Source organism: Phoenix dactylifera, chromosome 4 (genome assembly GCF_009389715.1).
Source record: "Phoenix dactylifera cultivar Barhee BC4 chromosome 4, palm_55x_up_171113_PBpolish2nd_filt_p, whole genome shotgun sequence".
Taxonomy (NCBI): domain Eukaryota; kingdom Viridiplantae; phylum Streptophyta; class Magnoliopsida; order Arecales; family Arecaceae; genus Phoenix; species Phoenix dactylifera.
The window spans coordinates 14,314,582-14,341,644 of record NC_052395.1 but is presented as its reverse complement, the minus strand read 5'-3'; the positions used below and the strand labels follow the sequence as shown (position 1 = coordinate 14,341,644).

Below are 27,063 nucleotides of genomic sequence, written 5' to 3'. Positions count from 1 at the left end.
CAGAGATAGGAGTCCTAACACCTAAAAGGGCAGCTAACTTAGGCGAAGAAGCAGGAGCTATCTTGTGCAGGCAAATTAGATAGAGACCTCTTCACTTTGGCCTTGGAGCAGCATCTTTCCCGTATGAACATCCAGAACAAAGTAATGAAACCCCGTGGGAATACAAAAACAGTTATTTTCCATACAATATTGATTGATGGAAAGTAGACACTACAGAAAAAGTAGGTTTTACCGACGCTTTTTTGCCGACGCTTTTCACAAGCGTCGGCAATTTTTGGTCTAGCGTCAAACTTTGCCGACGCTTGTAAAAAGCGTCGGCCAAAGACGACGCTAATAAGCGTCGGTGTAGTCTCCAGCCTAAGCCGACGCTAAAAAGCGTCGTCAGAAGCCAACATTTCCCCACCATCCTAAATCCCAACAAGCCCTCTCTCTCTTTCCGTTTTTCCGGCCACCGCCCTCCACCCTCAACCCATTCCAGAGATCGAAGAGAAAACGGAACCCATTCGTACCGCTGCTCCTCCTTCCCTCCTTCCCCCTTTCCCCCTTTCCCTTCCTCCCCGGAGACGCCCATGGCGGTAAAATCGCCGCTCTCCTCCGCTTCTTTGCTTCAAATTCACCGTCACTCCGTCCCCCGATCCCTACGCTCCCGATCTCTTCTCTCTCCGAGGTCTTTGAAACTCGGGATCTCGAGCGATGCGCCGAGGCCTCTTGCTGTCCGCGCTTGCGCCGCTAGCTCGAGCTCCGACGGGGCTGCTTCGAACGGCTCGGTGGAGATGGCGGACGGAGCTGCTGCGTTGTCGATCTCGTCTTCTTCTGCTTCCTCCGCCATCGATTTTCTCACGCTGTGTCATCGCCTCAAGGTTGAGAACCGATCGATCAGTTTCTTTGCGGAATGATTTTTTAATTTTGTCGCTTTGTGGATCCAGAAGTTTATTTTTAGATTGCTTATGTTAGTGGTTATTTCTTTTGTGGTTTGCGTTTGGTTGCAAAATTAGACTCATTTGGGGACTATTCCGGTTAAAAATGGATTTGCAAGCTGATCTTATTGGTATTTTGATCGATTGGATTCAAGCAGATTAGACGTGTTAGAGGTTCCTTGCAAGGGCTTAAATTTGACATTCGAAAGGAGGAACCTCTTGGGCGGTTTTGGTCTTGATTACTTTCAAATGCTCAAGGTTTGAATTAGGAAACATCACAAAAGAAGAGACAATTCGGCAAACTAATGATGTGCATTTTAAAATGATAAGAATAGAGGACAATCTGTTTGCCAATATTCAACATTTAAGGGAAAAAAATGCTTTGTAGAAATAATGATGAACCATGTCCGTGATAAACAATAATTAAACCGAGATGGTTCGTATTTGGTCTTTCATTCGTATTAAACGGAACCCTCAACCTTTCTTCTTGGTTGGGGAAACTTGGCCTGCATGTACTGGTAGGTTGTCTTTGTTTAATAGCTTTGAAAGAATGCGACTGATTGATTACTAACTCTATATTTTTGATCCATCATTCCAGTTTCAATAGTATCAGCAGGGAATTTTTCTTCTCAGCAACGCTTGGCTTGTTTATATGGCTAGGTTTCTTTCTCTACTCCTAACCTCATTATGCTTTCATGGTATCTATTAACACATTTTTAGTTCATTATCCCCAAACTCAATTTAGTGTATCGCGCATGACCATTAGTTATGTTGTTTTAAGTCTTGCTGATTCATGAAAACAGAGATTTGGTGAAATGTTGCTTTGGTGTAGCTTTTCTCTGAAGGCTGCTTAACCTTCACTTCAAAATTTGAACGATTGAGAGGAGTATGTCAACTTGTAGCATCCCTTGAATAGAATGCTGTGACACCCCTTCTTGTTGGTTTTCCACCCTGAAACATCACTGACAAATGTGATCGATAATTAACAAAACTGGGTCCGTGCTGCTGTGATATGTATTACTCTTGTTAGAACTTGGAAGCGCTTTGATCGCAGGACAACTGATTATGGCTAAAACATCATGTAATTCTTTTCTATTATTGGTTGTGCTGTGCATTATTTGATTTGAGTCTACCATTTTCAATCAGGAATGGCTCTCTGGAGGGATACGGTAGCCTACGGTTACAATTCGCCAATGACTGCCTTAAAGGAATTAGTATTTGGACCATGATACAGGTACTGCCCATGGCGTATTACTGCAACATTACATGGATTATTGTTTGTAGGCCATTATTTTTGCCAGATTGTGGTCCAGTACTTCAGGTTGACATTGGGAACATGCTATTCCATTCTGGCCTTATAGTTGCTTTGTGGAAAGCTGCATGGAGCCAAAGATGTTGGAGACCCTATGTCGAGTGAGTTTGCTTCTGTGGCAGTTATTTACCAATGTAACTGGTTGCCTTCAGCATGAATATTGTGAACAACTGATATAAAATTTTGTAATATAGTAATTTAATAATTTGCTATGACTTTATGAATGGTTATTTTCGAACAGTGCACTCTTCATGGAGCTGGTATTGTCCCTGGTTGGTTTTGTTTTTTGTACGTATTATGATTTTTTTGACCATCTATTAGCCATTCTAGTGGTTATTGTTGAATTTGATTTCTATTTGGAGAGCTCATCAACAAGCCGAAGAACCCTCATTGCCAATCCTGTAGTTTCTGATTCGTATGCGGTGTCACACCTCTTGGGTAAGGTGGATATGCTGATACTTTCACTGCATAGCTTTTGAGGCTTTCTTTGTGGGTGATGATGAGCCACTCCCATTTAGGATTTCTTTGGTTCGCGGCAAGAATTTTTTCTTATTGGAATATTTTTTCTGCGAAGATGATTCTTAGGAATATGATGTCTGAGAAAATGGTTTTGACATGTTTGGTTGATCATGAGAAAGTGACACATTGTATAGTAGCTTATGTTTGGTTGAGCATCTACTTTTCTAGGAATGTTGTAGTTTAAGCTCATGCAGGCAGGACAAAATTCCCCTGGTCTTGGACAGGGTTTCAATGGAAAGGAAAGGAAAATATTATAAAGGGGGTACGTTATGTTTGCTGAACAAATTGCTATGTATTAGACAAAGGGTTGTATCCTTTGGTGGTCTTGGATAAACACAAAAGCATATTTTATAAGCTTTTCAACAAAGTAGATTTTGAGGGACGGAATATAGAATATTTAGTAAGGCTGTTTTGACATATGTTGAATAAGAGAAATAGAGAGAATATATATATGTTTTAATTTCTTCTTCGGTTTAAATTTCATAAACAATTTATTTTGAAGTTTTGTGATTTAGTAATAATTTGGATTGCAGGTTTACTGGTTCAGCTTGGGCAACCTTTCTTCGATAATTTACATTCGTATTTTTTTTAAAAAAAAAATAGCAATCCCGACGCTTTAAAGCGTCGGCCAAAATACATTTGCCGACGCTTTAAAGCGTCGGCGAAAACGAAAACTGGATTGGGCTTTATCGACGTTTTAAAGCGTCGGTAAAGCTGTTTTTGCCGACGCTTTAAAGCGTCGGCGAAAACGCAAAACTCGATTGGGCTTCATCGACGCTTTAAAGCGTCGGTAAAGCCGTTTTTGCCGACGCTTTCATTAGCGTCGGCAAATCCCCGTTTTTGCCGACGCTTTCTCTTAGCGTCGGCAAAAATCCGACCCACGCCCACCTGCCCGACGTCTGACCCACGCTTTGCGGTGCGTGGGCTGGGAATTCGCCGACGCTTAAAAGCGTTGGTAGAGACCTCAAAAAGCGTCGGGATATATCCTTTCTTTTGTAGTGAGATTAGCAAAGGCTTGCGGGCAATGAAGAACATGAGACATTTGATGATTAAAGAGGGAAGAGGTAAAAAGAATTGAACTAGTATTAGCAATATCCAATCTAGTGCCGTTACCAACAACTATGTTGTCACCACCAGCATAGGGTTGTGCATTGGAGAGTTGCACGAGATTAGCAGTAATGTGCTGATTAGCACTGCTATCAGCATACCAGGTAGTGTTGCTCAAGGAGGGTGCAGTCCGAGCAAGGAAAGCAGCATTCAGTTAAGCAACCATGGTAGCTAATGTTTGAGGAGGATGACGTCCTTGAAATGCAAAATTGAAGCGGTGAAAATAGTCTAGAGCACCATGATTAAATCTGGCAAGCTTGTTTAGTCGGATGAGAATACTGCGAAGGAGGACCTTGCTATGGTGTAGGAAGAACACCAAGACCACCAGGAGGAAGAGGAGCCTTACCCTTGGATTTGTTGTTGTTGGGAGGAGGAAAGGGCTGATTACATTGGCGAGCAGCCAAAGCATAAGAAGCAGCCGAAGCAAGTGGCTGAGGCTGTGATGAATTGTGAACAACAAAGGCATATGAGCCCTCCGAAGCAGCAACTCAGTTGTGAGATTCCAAGGTATGCTCAAATGCGAGTAATTTAACTTGGAAGTCTTCAAACGACAGAATAGAACTGCGGATTAGAATATTGATAGAATTCTGAAACAGAAGAAACTGAACACTTAAGCCACTGAGCAGTGTGGAGATGAGATCATCATCGTCAACAACCATTCCAGCAAGGGCAAGCTGATCAACTAGACCCTTAGCAAGGGCCAGGTACTCCGAGCAGGAACGATTGTCAATGCGAAGACTGCGCAGTTGGCATTGAAGAAGATTAATCCTAGAACTGGACTGAGAAGTAAAGCAATTAGATAAAGAAGTCCAAACTTGCCCAGCAGTAGTGAGGCCATACATTGTAGAGAGAACTTTAGGGTGTAGCGTAGCATTGATCCAGGATAAGACAAATTGGTCCTTTTTGGTCTAGAGAAGAAAGGTAGGATTAACATCACCATCAGGTTTGTGAGCCGTAGGAGGGAGAGTTTTATTGGGGCACGGCTCAGATCCATCCACAAAATCCCAAAGCTCATTAGATTTGAGTACGGGGATAAACTGAGAAATCAATTGCAGATAATTCTCACCATCCAACTTGACCGATATTAATTGGCCAATGTTGGAAGCAAAGAAGGAGGGTGTGGAAGCATAGAAGAGGATAGAAAGGAAAGATCAAAAACATGTGCTTTTAATTGGCTCTAATTCCATGAAAGAATTAAGATGAGGATTAAAGGTCTAGCTTTGAATAACTAAATGTTATTGTATTGATGTCATTAAATAGTGTTACAATACAACAAAAAGGCAGCTGGAACATAACAGACTAAGGTTACAATCAAAACAATAAAACAACATTTCAAATTCAAAACTAATCCTCAGTATTTCAAATTCGAAACTAATCCTCCGAGTCTTTAGGTTAGCTAACAACGAGCTTTTCAAAATTTATTAATTTTCTAGTGAAACAAACAAATGGATTACTAAATTTTGCTAGAGAAATAAAATTTTCAAATTTTTTTTCTGCAATTAAACAAACTCTATACCCTAGTCTGGAATTAGCATAAGCAATTCAATTGTAACCTTTTAATCCCCAATAGGTGCAGCCAGTTTCTGAAAATAGCAGCGTAGGTAAGGATAACACAAAATTTGCATTTGGAATAAATATTTTTATCCTGATTTAATCATTGCCTAGTACCATAATCTACTTGATATTTGCTAGTTATTTTGGTAAAAAGATAATTATGCCCTTGTCCTTTTTTTTTATAAAATAAATGTGCCCTTGCTTGTTGTTTATTCTTTTGCTATTAAAAGGGTTTTCTTTGTACCAAAAAGAGGGTTTTCTGATATTCTGACTAATTAGGTGGTGGTGTGAGGATATCGAAATCGTAGGGATCTAAGGGTGGCAATTTGCAAGGTGATTTAGGATGACTTCAGCCTAGATTGCTTGATCCAAATCTGATCTAATTCGCCAGCAAGTCAGAAATGCCTGACCCAAATCCGATGCCAACCAACAACGACCCTACTGACCTATCTAACATAGGCCCAAAACAAAGGCCCACTAACCAAAACAAATATGGCTACTAAAGTTCCAGTGGCTTGTTATTTAACTATTTTCTACATTTGCATACGTTGGCGATTTTCCTATTACCCTTCAACATCCCATGTAGATGCAATATTTTTTTTGCTAAACTGTAGATGCAATATTAGGTTGAATAGTTTTGTACTAAAAAAAGTTGGAATAGTTGATAGCTAATCCAAGACCACCTGCTTGTAAAACTTAAACAAAGATGCTTTCATTTTTCTAGAGCCTAGAGCATTTATACATCTTACCCAATAAAATAAAATAAAAGGGCCAGGAAGGTTACGAGATTTTTATTTTTAATCTTATGAAGGAATATGACCTACCTCTTCTTTTTTTTTCTTTTCTTTTTTAACGGGTGCTTCATATAGTGCGTGTACGAATACACCCAATAAAGTCAAAATACAATAGCTCGCGGAGTGCCAGTGGCATTCCTCCTCCCCTGACCAAAGAGTGTACCCTAAATGGTGGGCCGCGTAGGCAGCTATCCAATCGGCCGCCCCATTGGCTTCTCTGAACATGCTTGGCCTGGAAGGCCCCTCCATCTCTCATCATCATCCCTATGTCGCGGATTAAGGAGTGGTCCATGCTCTTACCCCTCGACCCCCCCTGAACCCATCTGATAACTGTGGCCGAGTCGCCCTCCAGAATGATCGAATTGGCCTGCAGCACCACCCGTGCATGTCGAAGACCCACCCAGGTAGCTCGCAGCTCTGCCTCCGGAACCGATATGTTAAACAGCTGGCAGCCACCTACTGCTACCACCTTGGAGTGCGGGCCTCGTATAACAAAGCCTGCACCGCCCCGTGTACCGCTATCCAGCACCGAGCCATCGAAGTTGACCTTGAGGAAGCTTGGAGGTGGGAGCTCCCAGGTGAAAAACACCATCCGAGGAGTTGCCGGAGCAGAGAGGGAACCTCAAGTGTTCCGAGTTGTCAAAGGTTATCTGAAGAGGGGGTGGGCCTGATCTCTGTGGCCTGTGCTCGAGCAAACTCTGCAACAAACCTCAGTGACACCCTGCGTTCGCCGAAAATACGAGCGTTCCTTGCTAGCCAGATCTGATGTGCTGTGCAAGTCGCTCTGATGTCCTCCTAACAAGTCTGCGAACTGGCCAGCCACTATCGTATCACCAGGAGAAACTGTAATCTCTCACTCCAAGCCTCCTGCAGGATCCCTGTCCACTGCCATGTCGACCTCGCCCATGTACACTGGAAAAGCACATGGTCCACCGACTCCTCAGCTCCATATGTCCCACACTGTGAGGATCTCCCAGCCAAGCTTGCTCAGCACTGCTCTCGTCGGAAGGCGATCCCAAATCACCTTCCATAAGAAGAGGGCTGCCCTCGGGTGGAGCCCGGACCTCCAGATTCAAGTGCAATCTGGCCCCGGCTCATGCTTCGGCTGAATAACATGGGAGAAGTCTCCCAGTCTAACACTGGCCTGACTTGAGGTACCCCAAACCTTGACATCTGGCCCCGCACATCCTAGTACCGGAAGGAACCGGATCCTCTCAGCTTGGTGTACCCCGAATAGCCGTCGAAGTCTGGCCTCATCCCACTCTGCCCCTCCTGGTGCTAGGATGTCGCACACCCGCAGCCCCTCCACTGCCTCTATATCAACCATGGTCGGCCAGCACCTCCGGAGAAGGGTGTCCTCCCATGGATCACTGGTCACATCAATACTCCGTCCATCGCCTATCAACCACCTGGTGTTTGCCGACACAGTCGGCATGTACCTTCCGATCTCGCACCACATGAAGGAGACTTGACGACCCCTCCGTGCCACCTTTGAACCCCCTCGACCATATTTGGCTGCCATCATCTGACTCCAGAGGCCGTGTGGCTCTAGCATAAACCGAACCGCATGCCGAGCAATGAAAGCCTCACGCCTCTCCAGGAGGGACTGCACCTCTAGACCACCCTCATTAGTAGGAAGGCAGACCTGCTCCCAGGCCACCAGATGCACTTCGTGGTCTCCACTGTGTGACCCCCACAAGAAGCCCCGAAGAAGACGCTCGATCCTCAACAGAGTCATCTTCGGTACCACAGTGTTGGCCATGAGATATACCAGCATTGATCCCAACATCGATCTGACCAGTGTCAATCTCTCTATCATGGATAGGGAGGATGCCCTCCATCCCTCCAACCTACTCTAGACCCGCTGCACCAGGCCTGAACATTCTGCCATCCGTGGCCTTCGGCCAGTGATGGGGACTCCTAGGTAGGTCAGCGTCCCCTCCTATTCCGATATCTGCAATATCCTCCAGATCTTCTGTCTGACTCTGGTCTCTGTGTTGGGGCTGAAAAAAATGGCTGGCTTCAGGAAGGTCACTCTCTGGCCGGACGCTGCGCAGTAATCCGCCAATGGTCTCCGTGTTGGAGCTGAAAAAAATGGCTGGCTTCAGGAAGGTCACTCTCTGGCCGGACGCTGCGCAGTAATCCGCCAACACCCTGCAAAGGACCCTGCCTTAGAAATTCGTGCCCTAGTCAGGAGAAGACAATCATCAGCAAAATGTAAGTAGAAAATAGGTCTGGCGCCCAATGCTGGAATATAGACCTCCAGCTCCCGACTGGTGCACACTTTCTACAAAGCATGGGATAAAATGTCAGCACATATAATAAATAAGTATGAGGATAAGAGACATCCCTGACGCAACCCCATGGTGGACTCGAAAAAAGATGACGGTGTATTGTTGACCAAGATAGAAAATTTTGGCCCCTAGATACACCCCATGACCCATCCAATCCACCGCCTGTGGAAACCGTACGCATCCAGTGCCCGCTGAAGGATACTCCACCTAATCCTGTCAAAAGCCCTCTCCATATCCAGCTTGACTGCCATCATGTTTTGCCGCTTCGGTGCTCACTGAAGATCCCACATCATTTTTTGGGCCAACATGACATTGTGGGAGATGTTTCTGCTGGCTACAAAAGCCCCCTGCTCTTGGCTGATGATACCAGGCAATAGGGGCTTCATCCTGCCCACAATTATTCTCGCCACAACCTTGTATAAGGTTGTGCACAAACTAATGGGCCTGAAGTGACAAAGCTCAGCCGCATCCTGACGCTTTGGTATAAGCATGATTAATGTGGCTTTCCAATCCTCAGGCATCACTGCCTGGGTAAAGAAGCACTGAATAGCCTCCACCACAGCTCCTCGAATGATACCCCAATACTGCCGAAAGAAGAAAGGAGGGAAACCATCAGGTCCCAGGGCCTTGTTCGTTACCAAGGCCCAGACTGCCTCCTGCACCTCCTATGCCGACACCGGCTGGATCCGGGATGCATTCTCAACGTCATCAATACCCACATCCACCCTCAGAAGGTGGTCTCCATCACTAGCATCCTCATCCTCCGTCCATTTGGCGCGGAAAAAGTCAAGCAAGACCTGTCGGACGGCAAGCTCGCCTTCCACCCGATGGCCAGACCCATCTCGTAGAGAGTGGATCATGCTCTGCTGTCTTCGAATAACCGTCATCCAATGAAAGAACCTAGATTACGATCGCCCTGACTTACGCACTGCACATGAGATTTCTGTCGCCAGAAGATCTCATGCTGCCATAGCAGCGAGTGGTGAGTCGCTAGTAGCCCCGAAGATCGGCCATATTGTCCTTCGGAAGCATGCCTCCTAGGTCTTCCTTCCTTTGCAACTCAGCGATCGAAGTCTCTACCCCCTCTAATTCCCGAAAAATGTTGCCCACAACCTCGCGGTTCCAACGGCGAAGACGCTTCTTGGTCAACTCTAGTTTGCGCGAGACTCGTTGCATTGCATCCCCACGCATCGGGACACGCCACACGTCGCAGACAATATCTCAAGACTAGGGGTACGATAGCCAGACCTTCTCAAAGTGGAAGGGGTTGTGATGACTAGGTCCCGATGAGGTGGAAAGTAGCAGAGGACAGTGGTTTGAGGCAATCTGAGGTAAATGATTGACCCGATAGGTAGGAATCGAATGATCCAATTTGGGGACGCAAAGGTCCTATCTAATCGCTCCCAAACCTTAGTACTGCCAGAATGATGATTGCACCACGTAAACTGTGGTCCGGAAAAACCTAAGTTTACTAGGCCGTTCCGCGACACAAAATCAAGAAACTCCCTCCTATCCCCTCTATCCGTGAAGGCTGCTCCTCCCCGCTTCTCACTCGCACTCTGGATACAATTAAAGTCACCAACACCACCGTGGGGATACCTTAGGCGGCCAGGTTGGTGATCTCCTACCAGAGGACTCTCCTAACCCTGTGATCCATGCTTGTGTATACACTACACAGCACCCACGGAGCAGCGTCAGGTTCCGACACGATCATGACTACCTGTTGGAGCAGTTGTGGAAAACATCAACTGTCGCCACTTCTCGCCTCCACAGGACTAAAATGTCTCCCGATAGCCCTCGGGAATCAACTACATAGGTCTTCCAGTCCCTCTCCAGGCGTCGCCTCAGACGTCTAAGCCCCTCCCTAGATAATTGTGTCTCACAGAGGAAACAGATCTCCGGACAATGGACCTGCATTAACCGCTTAAAAGAAGACATGAAGGACGGCTTAGCCGCCCCCTATAATTCCAAGCCAGGATCATCATGGATCACAGTCCACATAGTCGGCCTCAATCTCATTCTCCCCTAAGGTCGCAGGGGCAGCCTCAGGCTCACAACCAGGCTACCCCGCTCCTCCTCCTCATCGCATGCAGTGGATACGACACGCATGACTGCCGCCCTGACACGTTACACAACAGTTGGGTGGTCTGTACCCCCTCCTAGCGATAGTGGCTCGGTCGTACTCCCCTCCAAGTGGGGGACAGGGTGGCCCCATCCTCGTACCTACCTGAGGCAGCCTCCTCCAGCACACCCGAGGTCGGGGGCGGAGGGCCAAACTGAAAGACCCCATATGGGCCACTCCCAAGGCCCTCATGAGTATCCAACGGCACGATTCGCTCGACATGCCCAACATGGGGAGGGCCTGGCCAATGGGCAGGGGGGTCCCAATCCTGACTCCAACTCCTGACAGGGTGGGCTGTACTGGAAAGGCCTTGCTGGTGCCTTAGGGGGCTTAATCAGGGTCTGCTCGCCCTAGACTTGCAGGTCCGGCTTAGTCTAAACCCCCAGGCCCAGGGCTGACTGGGCCAGTGGGCCTACCACAACCTGGGCCCGTAGGCCCCACATGTCCTGGGCCTGTGGCCCTGTTGCGAGACGGGCCCGCGGGCCCTGCGTATCAAAAGGCCGCACGCCTCGATCGCGGGGCGCGACCACAGCGCAGGCCAGCACAGGGCATGCCTTGGGCCACACCCGCCGGCCCACGAACCCGGCACCCGGCCCTCTGGGCCGGCATCTTGTTGGCCCTCTGGGTTGCTTGCACCACCGGTCCTGGGCCCCCTAGCAGGCCTAGACCCGTTGGGGGCTTGGGCCTTTTTTGGGATGGGGCCCGGGCCACGACCGCGCCACTGGTCCCTAGGTCGGCCCGCAGAGGGGCCGAGTCGACCCGCCTGCTCGGCCTCGGGTCCTCCAAATCAGCGGAGCCATCTCCTGGTTCGTCGGCTAGGTCGACTCGAAGATCGCCGAATGGGGGTTTCGGGTACATCCCGTCCCCCTTACTGGCCAGCGGCGACTGGCGGCGTGCGACCTTCGTTGGATTTTGCCAACCGTCGATGTCCGCCGGGGATGCCGGCGAGGTCTGGCAAGCCGCCGGGAATGGCGGCCGGGTCAAGGACGACCTAGGCCCCGGATCAGGCCCGGTCGTCTCCCCCGGCCGCGGCGGACGGCTCTCCCGCGGGATTCTCCTCCGCGTCACCACCATCCAAGGGCCGTAGACTGGCCCTTGGTTCTCCTCCCCGACGGCCGGGGGCGACTGATCCGACCCGCCCCTCGGGTCTACCGCCCCCGAGGGCGAGCCCTCCTCGGCTCGGGCAGTCGCCGGAAGTCGGCAGGCTGCCTCCGCATGTCCCATCCGCCCACAACGGGGGCAGAGCGCCGGCATGTTTTCGAAGACGAAGGGCTGCCAGTGCACCTTCGTCTTCCCTTGGATCAAAACCTTCGGTAACAGGGGTTCGGTGGCGTCGACCGCCACCTTCACCCGGGCAAAGCCCATCGCCCCCTGTTGTTCGGTGACCCCGTCCACCGCTATCGGCCGGCCTGCAATGTGGAGGATGGTCGATGTCGACCAGTACTCTGGTGGTAGGCGGGGCAGGTGGAGCCACAACAGAGCCATTTTCATGGTGTCCTCCTCAGGCTCGAAGTTCGGGACCCCACAGGCTCATGGCGAGGAGCTGCCCTGCCACCACCCACGGGCCCTCGCTGAGGGCCCGGTCCCTGCCCTTCGTCAACTGGAACCTCAGGGCGAGGTAGTCGTCTGCGAGCGGGACGGCCGCCACGTCCTTCAGCTTGGCACGGGCATGAAGGAAAAATTTCCCGAGTTGTCCGATAAAATCGAACGCCAGGCATGAAAAATCAGTTTTAAAATTTTTTTTATTTTATTTATAACAATTATAAATATTAAATTTAACTTTTATGTAAAATTACCTCAAGCCCGCAGCGGAAGTTGGTCGAGGTAATCTGGATCTGGATCCGGATCTAGATCCCTGAAAGTAGCTCTGCGAGGCCTGGATCTGCAAGCCCTCTACTTCGCACGCACGTCAAACTTCGCAAGAAGGTTGGATGATGTCTTTACTCGTGCAAAACAATCTTTTGCAAAAAGAACCCTTGGAAGAAAAGAAATCCAAAAAAAGGACCTTCCCTTTTCTCTTTCTTTCTTTCTTCTCTTTCTTTCTTTCTTCGGTTTCTTTTCTCCCGTTTCTTCACAGCACGCCTAAGCCAGAGACGCCCGTCTCTTAATCCACAGAGGGAATAGAAGGGAGGAGAGGACACCGGATCTGGGCCGAACTCCAAACCACCAGAGAGAAAGGACTCCTTCCTCTCTCTTCTTCTTCTTCTCCACAGAATCAAATCTCCTTCTCTGTCTGACAATTTCTTCTCAAGAAAATTCTCTTCCTCTTCATCTTCAAGAGGATACGGTGGCCTACAAATAGGCCAACACTGAGAGGAGTTAAGAGGCGTTATTGGCCAAGCATTAAAGAATTCATTCATGATGAATTTCATAACGTTTGTTTTAAAACAAACGGTTGAAAAAAAACTAGTGAATCCATGAAAATGTGCCTGATTTCGAAAATCTAAATGAACCGGAATGTAGCCGGTTCAAAACCGAACATTCCGGTCCAGACGGCAAGCCGAACGGAGGCTAGACGGTGGCGCGGTGTGGAGACGAAGCTGGGAGGAAGAAGGCTCTGTTTTCTCCTCCCAGCATTTCTCCATCGCGGCTCACAAAGAAAAGTGTTAAGGGTCCATGAGGGAAAGTGGTCCACGGGTCCATGGGATTTCAAAACCAAGTCAGCCGTTAACCATTGAAATGGTTTTAGTCAAATAGGAAATGGGTTAGCCCATTTTGTAATAAAGCAAGCCTATTTGGTTCTAATCCAAATTGACAGCCGATTTAAATGATTTTTGACTCGGAAAAAATTCCACATGAGTCCGACTCATGGGGAATTCAATTGGGTCCAGTTTCGGCTCGATCCAAGTCCGACTTAGATCAGAACAAATACGAAATTAAATCCTACTTAAATCATGATCGAGCCCAATTACACTAATTTAGACCCAATCAAATCCAATCTCAACAATTGAGTCCTGATCAAGTTCAATTTCATTAATTGAAACTTGATTGACCCGAAATACAGACTTAATTAGTTGTTCATCCATGAAATTTAGCATGTACCTCATGTTCAGTGCTAGCTGAACATAGACAGAACCAAATTCCAAATGACCCATAATTTAATTCTTAATTAAATTGGATCAAGACCTTCCTACTTAGCTTGACTAATGTGCGTGACTCCGATAGGTTCGAACACTAAGCCGATAGTACATGGACTACTCCATGCACTAATCGAGGTGACCATCTAGCAATGATATCCGACGTCCAGATAGGTCGAATATGCAAAGCAACATTCAAGAACCTAGACGTATGGTTGTTGCATAATTCATCCCTATGACCATCGATGCTCAAGATGACCTCAGAGTGGACTGTCGAACTCTGGGTCCGGTCATCCATAGTATATTTCAATTAATCAAATCAAGTGACCATCACTTGGTTTACCCTAGCCAAGGTTTTACTGAATTGAAATACAGCGAGACATCAACTCCTATAATCTGGAGCGGTCAATCCCATCTTGACTCGTACACAGACTTCGCGAGTACTTGACTGCACCCAGCATCCTTCCGATCCCTGAATTAGAAATTCAGGTCATCCAGTGCCTAAGTACAGTGAGTTGCTTGCAAGTCACCGTGACAGTCTCAGGTCTAAGGGGTACTTATGCCCATACGCTTTGCGAGCTAACTCCCGACAGTGGAGTGCTACGCAGGTGAGTCACTGTTCAGTGATGATGTACTCCTACATCTCACCTGTATGCCATACAGTGTCTCCACACTTCTTGGTTTAAGAGGACAACCAACTAAATGACACACAACGACCTATACTTGACATAGCTATTGTCCAATTGACAGCTCATCATTTGGTCGCGAACTGGTTTAAGGACTAAATGATAAAACCTCTTTTATCCACTAAATTAGTCCTAAGGACTTCATCACAATACACAGGAGTTCAATTTGAAGATGTAACACTTGTGATGAATAGAAAATTGCCAGAATAAATTTTTATTTATTTTAATAAAATATATACATAATCCAATTTCTTACAATTAAAAATTGGCTTTGGGACACAATTCCCAACAGGGCAGCCACGTCCTTGGCCACCCATTCCGCTGGAACACGGCGGCCAAAGTTGCGAGTAACCACCGCCCGCCCTTCCCACTCCAACCGGGCAGCCGCAATCGGTTCCTCCGGAAAGTCTGAGGACGTCTGGGAAGCGACGACTCAGCTGCTCCACCTCTGCGGCCGTGGGCCACTGAGTAACGCACGGCCCTGGCCTCGACTAGGTGCCAGAGCTCTCCCCACGTCCATGCCCATGTGCCTTACCGTGGCCTCTTGCCGCTCCCTCTGTCGCCTTCCCTGCCGGCTGCTTTCCCTTCGATCCATGGAGACGGAAAGAAAGAAAGTTAGCCGAAAAAAACGGAGTGGAGCAAGTTACCCCGCCGGCAAGGGCTAGCCGCTGGGATCTCTCTCGCTTTTGGAAGCACACCGAACGGACCGCAGGCTGCCTGAAGCCCGACCACCTCGCCCCCCGATTCAAGACGATCACCTTCGGAAGAGTTCCCTCTTCGGAGGCTCCTTCCTTTGCTGGGAGCGATGGCCCTAGCGGACAGATCGAAGAGTCCTGCTGCCGCCCCTTGCTACCTCCCCAAGCCCTCCGATCTGGACGCCAGAGGAGCCGAGGACTCTTGCAGAAAGTTTATCCGAGCTTTCCCATTGCCCCGACCGCCGTGAGTACCATGCCGATTGACCGAAGCACTAGCTTTCCGGCCGGATGCCGCTTGGACACCGCCGCACTACTAGCCGTTGGCTTTCTCTTACTCTGCTGGAGCTTCTCACTCTAAAACTAGCCTACCAAGTTATGACCTATCTTTCGAGGTGTCCTGAAAACCGCACCGGCTTGCGGACGTCGAAGAAGGCAAATGAGGCCACCAAGGTGGTAGCCTAGTGGTACTGGGCAGCAATTCTAATCACAAGGTCCCAAGTTCGAATCGCTGCGGCGACGATTAAAATTGTGGACCGGAACTCACTACTTTGGCCACTGCTTGGACTTGTGGTGTAGGACCGCTCTTGAACCGCTAGTAGCCAGGATGGTGCCGGGTGTGACGTACTCACACGTGGGACTTGAGCCAGAGCTCAGAGGAGTAGCTGAGTCGGGCCCACGGGTGGGGAGGGTATGAGTAAAACCGGTCGGGGTGCCTAACACACGGCCATTTCTGCCCGCATCGAACATTCTCCTGGCGGGGCGGGGGCCCAGTGGGGGCTGCTACGCGGGGGTGGGCTTGTACAATCCCAATCAAAAATTTTTTAACATAAAAAACCCTTCTATATAAAAGGAAAAAAATTATTGGACCTAGCCCAATCAAAAATTTCCACTATTTAGAATAATAAAATTATAATAGATCTTCTATACATTAATTAGAGATTGTACAAATATCAACAAGATGTAATGTTAGCCGCAAAATAGATAATAGATCTTACAAAGTATTGATGCTTAAAATAATCAATAGATAATATTTTTCAGAGATCCAAACTGTTCAATCTGTAGCTCTCAATATTATAAAAAAAACTAAAATTTCAGCCAAATATGAATAAAATCAACTATCCGAACATCCAACAAAACATCACCATTTCCTTTTCTTTTTCTTTTACTAAAACGGAAGTATCATACATAACGTGTACGAATACAACCAAGAAAATCAAAAAGCAGCACATCACGGAGAGCCGTAGGCAGGTCCGTCTCATCCTCCAATAGGTGGTCTCCCGAATGGTTAGCAACAAAAGATGCTACCCAGTCCGCTGCCCCATTGGCCTCTTGAAACACGTGATTCGTCTGGAGCACCAATCCATCATGAATCATAGCCCGGATATTTCTCAAAAGCGGGTGGTAGTTGCTGACTCCACCCGAAACCTGCAGGATCCACCCAATCACTGTCGTCGAGTCACTCTCCAGGAGGACGTCTCTCCCCTGCAAGGCACGCCGAACATAATACAGGCCAGACCAAGCCGCTCTCATCTCTACCCCTGGCACCGATATATCAGACAAGTGGCAGCTCCCGCCGCAATCACCCTGGAATCGGGGCCCCTAACCATAAAGCCTGCCCCGCTCCAACTACCGTCATGCAGGACGCATCCGTCGAAGTTGATCTCGAGGAAACTTGAAGGTGGGGGCTTCTAGGTGAAAAACACCAACCGAAGCGCTTCACGAGCAGATGTGGAGCCCCCAGCTGTCCCGTGCTATCAAAAATCTATCCGACCGGATCGTCTCAGTAGCCTCCGTCACCGATATCCGTGTCCTCTCTCTTTCTTCTTTTTTTTTTTTCTTTTTTTTTTTTTTTTTTTTGACCTTAGAGCCGAAAACTCCCGATTATATCCTCACCCAAGCCGCAGTTTTATTCTTATTTTTTTAAAATTAAAATAAAATGAGTCCCACTTGAAAAGGATGGGAAGCATCCCAAGCACACCCTTCCGTAAGCAATGACGAAAGAACTTCTGCAAGCATCATTAAACCGTCATAAACTCCAGAGCCAAAGACCTCTTCCATCGATTCTACTGGAAATTAGGAACCTCTGCCCATTTTACCTGATCTCTGGAACAGGGCAAAAAAAATTTCCCCTTCCTCAGTGGTATTTGCCGTCTCTCGGAGCTTCACCATGACCTCAACCAGTCAAGACCTCCATATCCTTTTCTTCCCCTTCTTGGCCCCAGGCCACATCATCCCCACCGTCGACTTGGCCAAGCTCTTCCCCTGCCGCGGCGTCAAAGCCACCATCCTCACCACCCCCGGGAACGCCCCCTCTATCCAGCCCTCATCGACCAAGCGAATGACGACTCCGCCCTGCGCCACCCCATCGCCCTCTCCCTCCTCCCCTTCCCTGCCGCCGAGGCCGGCCTCCCCGCTGGCTGCGAGAACCTGAACGCCATCAACTTCACCAACCTCGACACGCTGCCCAAATTCATCAAGGCAATCGAGCTCCTTTGTCAGTCGTTCGCCCGAGTCCTAAGAGAGTTACTCCCCGACGCCGTCGTCACCGACAACATCCTTCCCTGGACCCAAGACGTCGCCGCCGAGCTTGACGTGCCGCGCCTGGTGTTCCACGGCACCAGCCTCTTCTCCCTCTGCGCCTCCCACAGCATAGACCGCTTCAAAGTCCTCGAGTCCATCCCGCCCGGCAGCGCCCAGTCCTTTGTCCTTCCCTGCCTCCCCCACCGGATCGTGATGCAGAGATCCCAAATCTGGGACGTAAGCGAGATTCCCGGAATGACGCTGCTTGTCGACCGGATCAAGATTTTCGAGGAGCGGAGCTATGGCGTCGTGGCCAATAGTTACTACGAGCTAGAGCCGGATTACGCCGAACATTATGGGCTCGTTTGGTTCGCGGGAAAAGAAGGGGGGAAAGTGTGGTCAACGGAAAAGTAATGAGATGCCTCTTGTTTGGTTGGAGTTTTCAAAGGAGAGAGAAGAGAAAGTTGTATTCCCATGGGAATGTGATTCCCACATTTCATGGGAAAGTCTTTCCCATGAGAAACATGGGAAAGTTACTTTCCCATGAGGCGGGAATCACTCCATTTTTACTTTTTCCCAAAAAGTCCCTTCAGCATTAAAGAAGCATTAAAGAGGCATTAAAAACCTAATTTTTATTAAGGGCATAATAGGAATTATATATAACTTTCCTAGGAAAGTGGATGGCCAACCAAACATAAGCACCTTGGAAATTTGTCACTTTCCCATGGTCAACCAAACATGCCAAAAGTACTTTCCTAGGCATCCTCTTCCTAGGAATTTGTTTCCCAGGAATCATATTCCTAGGAAGGAAAATGCTTCCCGCGAACCAAACGAGCCCTATAGAAAGGTGGTGGGTAGAAGGGTGTGGAACGTCGGCCCGGTGTCACTCTGCAACAGAAATGAGATCGAGAAGTCTCGGAGGGGAGATGAGACTTCCATCGATTGCAGCCAGTGTTTGAGCTGGTTGAACACCAAGAAGCCGGGCTCGGTGGTCTACATTTGTTTTGGGAGCATGTACAAATTACCCATAGCACAAATCAGAGAGATTGCTTTGGGTCTCGAGGCCTCGGACGCACCGTTTATTTTGGTGGTGAGAGATGTCCGCGGAAATGACTCGGACTGGCTGCCAGAAGGGTTCGAGGGGGAAGTGGTGGGAAGGGGGAAGGGACTGATAATAAGAGGATGGGCGCCGCAGATACTTATATTGAATCATGAGGCTGTGGGGGGATTTGTGACGCACTGCGGCTGGAATTCTTGCTTGGAGGGTGTGAGCGCCGGGGTGCCGATGATCACTTGGCCGATGTTCGCCGAGCAGTTTCTTAACGAGAGGTTGATAGTGGATGTGTTGAAGGTTGGGGTTGGGGTCGGGGTGAAGGAGTACGTAGATATTGGTGCGGAAAGGAGGGTGGTGGCGGGGGAGGAGATAAGGAGGGCGGTGGGGAGTGTTATGGACGGGGGAGAAGAGGCGGAGGAGATGAGGAGGAGAGCGAGGGAGCTCGCGGAGATGGGAAGGAGGGTAGTGGAGGAGGGTGGATCGTCTTATGCCGACGTGGGGGAGCTTATCCAGGAGTTGATTGGGAGGAGGAAGGCAACTGGGACAGAATAGATGGGTTCTGAAGAACAAGTGGGAGGGAATTGTTCTTGGATATTGTTGCTGGAAATTGGACCCGGGGGCGATCTTCGGTCGAAGAGTGGGAGCAGCAGGTCCTCATAGGGGAGCGGCGATCCGTCGGCGGGCGGCGTCCTCCGTCCGGGTGCCTGCAGACAAACCGGTGGCCGGGTTTTCCGGCGCCGGCCCTCCGACGCTCAAGTCAAAAGGGGGGGCAAAATGTATGAGAAGGAGAAGAACAGTGTTTGTAGAGTGCGGAATCTCCCCCCTAGGAGCAAGGGTTCCCTTTTATAGGGGGGTCGGTTTACCTGAGATGTGATGGGGCGAGGTATTGTACGGCTCGGCATGTTGCTCAGATCGGCGCACGATCAGGTGAATCATTGCATTGATGTCGGAGGTGAGGCCGTCGTACGACCCGAGGTAGCACGTGATCGGGCGAATCATCGCATTGATGTCGGAGGTAAGGCCGTCGTACGACCCGAGGTAGCACGCGATCGGGCGAATCATCGCATTGATGTCGGAGGTATGGCCGAGATCAGAGACTTATCATCGTTGATTGGACTCTGCTGGGCTGACTTGCCATGGAGAGTTGCGGGTCCGTAGATAACAGGAGCCACGCGTATTAATGGTGGAGTAAGCCGGAGATCCGCATTAATTATGGAGTAAGCCGGAGATCCGCATTAATTGTTGAGTGAACTGGGGGTTTGCAGGGGTCATGCGCAATAAATGCCGGAGCAGTGGCAGGGTATGGCTCTCGGTCGGACCTCGGAGGGGTACGGCCGTAGTAGGTGGTTGACAAGAATAGACCTCGGGTGTCAGAAATTTTCCGGGTCGGACGTTCTGAGGTCGGACGTTCTGAGGTCGGACGCCGACTTCGGCTGTCCAAGGTCGGCGGTTGTGCGACTTCTTAGGAGTACTTGTGTCACTGGGGGAAAAAACCTTATTTCCCCAACACTACCCCCCGACTTCCGAGTTCGAGCGGCTTGCAGGCTCGGACGCGGGAAGTAGAGACTATTATCAAAATTGGAGGGAATCACGTCCGCACCCTTACGCTTTTCGGAGCCTTTATAACGGAACCTGCGTCCTTTGGCGCTTCGAGGTCGCTTTATTCGGCGAGCTTATGATGGGGCTTATATCCTTACGTTTTCCGAAGCAGCTGTAACGGGGGTGGCGTCTCTTGGATTTCCGAGATCGCTTTGTGCGGCGAACCCATGATGAGGGCCTCTGGGCCCGACGAGGCGGTGCCTCGATCTCGTGGTCGAGGCCCCGCTCATCAATGAGTATGCCGTTTCGTGCTTCAAAATGAACACGCGACGTGATCTGAGGTCGGACGTTTCCGATCTCGTATTAGCGGATCATTGATCTGGAGAGGTGGAGGCTACATCGGTGCTCCACGTGTCCCGGAGCCTTATTAAATGAGGGGAGCGGGGGTGACGTCCGCTCGTTCTTCAAGGTGATCCGATTCTGCGGACCCACGATGAGGTCCCGAGATCCGATGGGACAACATTTCGATTTCGTACCCGATTTATTGATCCGAAGTGAATGTGGTGTCTCGGCTTCTGAGGCCGACACGTGGCGCAATCCGGCCGGGGGATGGGAACCGATCCTGTCGATCTGGGCCGTCAGGGGGGTCTATATAAACCCCACGAGTCTGTCCTAAGAGTTCTATTTGGTTGCCTTGTTTTTTTGCCGTCTCCTTCCTTGCTCTACCCTTCGACCAAATTTTGCCGACGGTGCCCGGAGCGATTTCCGGCGATGTCCCGTAGGTTCCCACCCTATACTAGCTAGGGTTCCTTTTCCTCCTCCCTCCTTTATCTTTAGTTTCATTTCATTTTTCTGTAAAAATGGGTCTCGGTCCTGAGGAAGTTGGGTCGAGTCTGTCGGGGGAGGAGTTGGAGTTAATCCGCTCCCGGTTCTTCTTCCAGCCCGGGTTTCGTCTTGAAACGGCGGGACCGGAAGATAGGGCGACACGGCCGCCCCCAGGTCGGATCGCGGTTCACCGCGAGACGCTCTGGGCCGGCTTGCGGTTTCCTGTTCACGAGTTCGTGAACAACTTGCTGGTCGAGTACCAGCTCGTCCCGACACAGTTGGCTCCGAACTCGTAGAGGACCATAATTGGGTTCCTGTCCCTGTGTCTCGGTCATGGGATCCCGATCTCCGTGAGCGTCTTCCGCCGGTGTTTTCTATTAAAGAAAAATCCGGCGGACGCAGGGTGGCTATACTTCGCCTTTCGGGGCGGTATGTCACTCTTCCAGGGTGCCCCTTCCTCTATTCATGAGTGGAAGGGGAAGTTTTTCTTCCTTGCGTCCGAGGCGCCGTGGGGGTTCAACCCGAGGTGGGGGAACCCTCGGTTGAAGACTCTCAACAGGCTCTCCGAGCCCTCGGGGAGGGAGCTGAGGGTCCTGGACTCTTTACGGGCCCTCGGAAAGGGGTACGACCTGACCGAGCTCCTACGGGAGGACGCCCTGGCGAGCGTGGGTCTGAGTTCGGCGCGCCCTGAGGGTAAGAGCAGTTGCATTACCTTCTTTTCTTGTCTGTTCTTTCTTTTACTTACATTGGTCTGACACTTGGGAGAATTTTTGATTTCAGATATCACTCATATGCCGACCAGCAACGTATCCCTCTTTTCCCGCCTGAAGAGGCGGGAGGCCGAGGCCGGGGGGGCTGTTCCCCAGCCTCGGAAGAAGGCAAGGTCGGCCGGTGCTTCCACATCGGCCGGGACGAGTGGCCCAGAGGCGGGGGCCTCCACAGTCGACCTGGGGCGGACGCGGGCCGCCAGCGACGCGGGCCCAGCGCCCCCCCTTGTCCTGCCCCCATCGCCCAGCGGGAGGGGCCGACCGTGATCCGACTGCGGCGCCCGGGGCCCGAGCCGACCCGAGGCCCTGAAGCGAGCGGCCCCGCAATCTCAAGCTCGGGTGTGCCGGGCTCTTTCTGGGCTTTCCGAGAGGAGTCGGCCGTGCCGGACTCCCCTATTCTCGAGGGGAGCTCGGCTATTCACGATGCCGAAGTCGCACGTGCCGTATTTCGTCGTGCGATGCTTCCAGCGGACCGGGCCGAGTTCCGGAACTTGCCGCTGGAAGAGGTCGTTGACGGTACTTACCGCAACACCGCCCGGGTAAGTCCTCTTCTTGATTTCCTTGAAGTTATTAGCGAACCTATATGTTTTTCAACTCACGATCATTTTGTTCCTTTCTTTGCAGCACATTCATGAACTTGACACTCTGGTATTCATTGCTCGGGGGTGTCAAGAGGAGGCTCGGCAGCTCGGCCGGCAATTGGAGCCGGCTAAGAGAAGAATTGCCGAGCTGGAGGCGGCTCTGGCCGAGGCCGAGGCACGGAGGGAGGCCACTGAGGCCGGGCGACTAGCTATGGTCGAGGTGCTCGAGGAGGAAAGGGCCGCCCACGCCTTGACCAAGTCGGCTTTGCGCGCTTCGGAGGCGCGCCTGGGGGAGGCCCAATCCGAGGTCTCGGGCCTCAAGTACGAGTGCGGGGTCTTCCGCCTCAAGATTGAGCAGCTTGAGGCTCGGGAGAAGAAGGCACTCGAGCGGGCCGAGAATGCCGTGGATCTCTTCAAGGGGTCGGAGGAGTTCCGCGACATGTTGGAGGAGGAGACTGTGGACGGGTTTCTCCGGGGTTTCGATAACTTTCGGAAGCAGATGGCTTGGATCTGCCCCCAGTTCGATCTTTCCACAATTCGTCCGAGGATGAACCTGGGCTACGGGTCTGATACGGACGACATCCCCGCCATCCTGGCATCCGAGGCGGGGTTGTATGAGTCGGACGCTGCCGAGCCTGCAACGGCGGTGGCCGAATCGGAAGCACCTGCCGAGGCTCCTGCTACAGACCCCGAGCCCGCGCCTGCTGAAGGCCCCCAGGTCATCACCGTGGACGACCCCGAGGGTGACGCGGGCGCTGCTGCCGCCTCTTAGGACTTAGATTTACTTTTTTCCTTTTCATTGTAATCGAGGTCGGCGCTTCCCAACTTGTGAATGGCCGACCTCTAGTTTTGTACTTAGCCTTTTGGCCTTTTACTAATGAAAAATCCCTTTTATCACTGTGTTTGTCTTTTCTTCTCTTGTCGCGAATGAGGCCGGAATCTTAATTAATCGTTTCACCGACTTTTAACTTTATATCTTGGCTTTCGAGCTGTTTAACATAGTCGCCCTTTTTCCTTAACTATATCTTGGCTTTCTCAAGTTCTGGTCATACCAACCAGAGGGAGCTCCGAGCTTAGGTTTTTAGAAGATTTCTCTAAGTCCTACAGCTCGGATCCTAGAATCGCAGAAGTTGCCATGTTTGGCCTTTAGGTTCTTAAGGCATCGAGGCCGGGCCTTAGTCTTTCGCGTAGGGTCGTGCGAGATTTGTATACGCCGCTATCCGAGAGGTCTAGTCGGGCTTCCGGACTTGACTCCCGGATCGTAGGATCATAGAGAGGGTCGGTGCCATCCCTTAAGGGGGAGCATGAGCTAATAATTGAGCTGTCGCCAGGTTTCCATAATTTTCATCCTCGGACTTTGCCGAGGTCTCGGTAAGCGGGGTCGGTACCCTTAAAAGATACCTCGGCCCTTCCGGACCCAATTGGTATGTCCGTGGTCGAGGTTGTCTTCGTAGCTTGACATTGGAGACTACGTATGGGGGCCGAGTTGGGCCCTAGTTTGCGAAGACTTACATAAGTCGTTATGGAGGTTCAACAGGCGGAGTATGGTGGGGAGTTGGTCTTAGACCGACTCGTAGGAGTAATCCATTTTTGGCCAGAAGAAAGTCTCGACCTTGGCCGAGATTTTGCTAACAGCGCGTAAAATATGACGAGGCAAGTGTCGAGTAAGATGTACCTTTTGCATTCCCAGAGTTGTGCTCCACATGGCGGAGTGGGTTGTTCCCTTTCCTCGTCGACTTTCGGAGTCACTTTGACTTGTTAGGGGGGGCTCGAGCCTCTTACGGACCCGGTGACGCCCGCCGAAGTTGAGAGGATCTGGGAAGGCTTTGTTGATCCGTAACTCTTCCCGAGGTCAAGGGAGTTTGAGACCATACGGTCGGGCCTCGGGGCATCCCAACCTTGGTCGAGGGGTCTTGCGTCAGGTCGGCGGGTCTGAGGACACTTTGCTGACCTGCGGTACATCCCGAGGTCGAGGGAGTTTGGGACTCTACGGTCGACCCTCGGGGCATCCCGACCTTAGTTGAGGAATCGTTCGTCAGGTCGATGGGTCTGGGCACGCTCTATCGACCTGCGACGCTTCCCGAGGTCGAGGGAGTTTGGGACTCTACGGTCGACCCTAGGGGCATCCCGACCTTAGTCGAGGAATCTTTCGTCAGGTCGATGGGTCTGGGCACGCTCTATCGACCTGTGACGCTTCCCGAGGTCGAGGGAGTTTGGGACTCTACGGTCGACCCTCGGGGCATCCCGACCTTAGTCGAGGAATCTTTCGTCAGGTCGATGGGTCTGGGCACGCTCTATCGACCTGTGACGCTTCCCGAGGTCGAGGGAGTTTGGGACTCTACGGTCGACCCTCGGGGCATTCCGACCTTAGTCGAGAAATCTTTCATCAGGTCGATGGGTCTGGGCACGCTCTATCGACCTGTGACGCTTTCCGAGGTCGAGGAAGTTTGAGACTCTACGGTCGACCCTCGGGGCATCCCGACCTTTGTCGAGGAATCTTTCGTCAGGTCGATGGGTCTGGGCACGCTCTATCGACCTGTGACGCTTCCCGAGGTCGAGGGAGTTTGAGACTCTACGGTCGACCCTCGGGGCGTCCCGACCTTAGTCGAGAAATCTTGCGTCAAGCCGATGTTTCATCGTCCTGCGATACTTCCCGAGGTCGAGGGAGTTTGGGACTCTACGGTCGAGCCTCGAGGCATCCCGATTTTAGTCGAGGAATCTGAGGATCACAGACGACCCAACATTAGAAGAGAATTATAATCATTGAAATAGGCGAATCATTTGCAGAAAAGAGACTGAGTCCATAGTCCTGATTGTCTTGAACCCCTAGGGGTTTCATTGGTAGTACATTCGTAGATTCTCGGAGTTCCAACTTCGCGGAATCAGAGTCTCCTCTAGGGACTTCAATTTGTATGCTCCGGGTCGTTGTACTCGGGCGATTTGATACGGCCCTTCCCAATTTGGGGCGAGCTTTCCTTGCTCGGTCGGTTGAGAAGCCTCGGCTCTCCTGAGGACGAGGTCCCCTACTTTGAAGAGCTTGGGCTTGACTTTGGAGTTGTAGTATTGGGCCGTCCTCTGTTGATACCTCGCCATACGGACCCTAGCGACCTCTCGGGTCTCCTCAACAAGGTCCAAGTTGTTCCTGAGCCGGGAAGAATTGGTGTCGGGGTCGTAGTGCTCCACCCTTGAAGAAGGGAGGCCAATTTCCAGCGGGATGACAGCTTCAGTGCCGTACGCTAGGTTGAAGGGAGTCTCTCCCGTGGGCAGTCGGAATGTAGTCCGGTACGCCCAGAGGACGTTGTACAAGTCCTCGACCCACTGTCCTTTGGACCGATCAAGCCTAGCCTTGAGCCCCTGCAAAATAGTACGGTTAGTTACCTCAGTTTTCCCGTTTGTCTGGGGATGGGCAACCGAGGTGAAGCGGTGGTCAATGCCGAGCTCAGAGCAAAATTTTCTGAAGTGGATATTGTCGAACTGCCGACCATTGTCGGATATAAGGATACGGGGTAGTCCGAATCTGCAAATTATGGACTTCCACACGAAGTCCCGCATCCTTTGCTCGGTGATCCGGGCTACAAGTTCGGCTTCGACCCATTTGGTGAAGTAGTCGATGGAGACGACCAGAAACTTTCTTTGTCCGGTGGCCAGGAGAAAGGGCCCCAGAATGTCGATCCCCCATTGGGCAAACGGCCAGGGGGCGATGATGGAAGTCAGCAGGGCCGAAGGTCGGCGCTGGATATTAGCGTTCCGTTGACACCGGTCGCACTTCCGGACGAAATCCGTCACATCTTTCTGGAGCGTGGGCCAGTAATATCCTTGCCGCAGGATCTTATGGGCTAATGCCCGACCCCCCAGGTGATTTCCGCAGATTTCTTCATGGACCTCTCGGAGGGCATAGTCCGCCTCAGAGGGGCGGAGGCATCTGAGGAGAGGGGAGGTAAATGATCGACGATAGAGTCTGTTTTCGTACAAGACATACCGGGGAGCTTGACGCTTGATTCGATGAGCTTCTGTCTCGTCATGGGGTAGGGTTCCGTCCTGGAGGTAGCAGACGAACCTGTCGATCCAGCTCGGTTCAAAGTCGATACACATGGTAGGTTCTGGTTCCTCCGTGCTAGGAGCCTGTAGGTACTCGAGCGTTGTCCCCTTGGGAAGCTCGCTCATGCGGGAGGTTGCCAGCTTGGACAACTGGTCTGTCCTGAGATTCTCCGCTCTGGGAATGTGCTGGATATCAAAAGAGTTCAGAGTAGACGTGAATTCCCGCACCTTTTGGAGGTATTTCTGCATGGATGGCTCTTTTGCTTCAAAGTCTCCCTGGATCTGGCTTACCACCAGCTGGGAATCACTGAAGGCTCTCAGGTCTTCCACTTTCAGTTCCTTCGCCAACTTGAGCCCGGCGATGAGAGCCTCATACTCAGCCTCGTTGTTCGAGGCCGGAAACTCGAGGCGCAAGGCTTGCTCGGCCACCACCCCATCTGGACTGGTGAGAATGAGTCCGGCCCCGCTACCCCCGAAGTTGAAGACCCGTCCGAGTGTAGGACCCATGGGGGCCTTGGGGCTTCCTCCATGGATACGGATGGCAGCTCGGGGTCGTCCGGCAGGGTACACTCTATGATGAAATCGGCGAGTATTTGAGCTTTGATAGCCGGCCTGGGCCGGTATTCGAGGTCAAATTCTCCGAGCTCGACCGCCCATTTGGC

At 50.8% G+C, this 27,063-nt stretch overlaps 2 protein-coding genes across 6 annotated transcripts; both read left to right on the top strand.

Moving 5' to 3' along the window:
- Nucleotides 1-417: 417 nt before the first annotated feature.
- Nucleotides 418-2,481, top strand: LOC103698647. Of its 5 annotated transcripts, none has more exons than XR_005511520.1 (4): nucleotides 885-1,435; nucleotides 1,516-1,577; nucleotides 2,064-2,151; nucleotides 2,239-2,481. XR_005511520.1 is itself a non-coding variant. In XM_039125612.1 (3 exons), exons 1-3 carry the CDS (start codon nucleotides 694-696, stop codon nucleotides 2,332-2,334), a joined length of 351 nt encoding a protein of 116 aa, XP_038981540.1. In that variant the 5' UTR covers nucleotides 418-693; the 3' UTR covers nucleotides 2,335-2,481. The 5 variants fall into 5 exon arrangements, 2 of the variants coding, with proteins under 2 accessions (XP_038981540.1, XP_038981539.1); XR_602743.4 differs by having other exon boundaries at nucleotides 1,372-1,435; nucleotides 2,279-2,481; XM_039125612.1 differs by lacking the exons at nucleotides 885-1,435; nucleotides 1,516-1,577 and adding an exon at nucleotides 418-860.
- A 14,537-nt stretch (nucleotides 2,482-17,018) lies between these two features.
- LOC103699367 (scopoletin glucosyltransferase-like) lies at nucleotides 17,019-19,203 on the top strand. Its single transcript, XM_039126210.1, has 3 exons — nucleotides 17,019-17,496; nucleotides 17,538-17,956; nucleotides 18,441-19,203. The coding sequence occupies exons 1-3, from the start codon at nucleotides 17,245-17,247 to the stop codon at nucleotides 19,201-19,203; spliced, it is 1,434 nt and encodes a 477-aa protein (XP_038982138.1). The 5' UTR covers nucleotides 17,019-17,244.
- The last annotated feature ends 7,860 nt before the right edge of the window (nucleotides 19,204-27,063 follow it).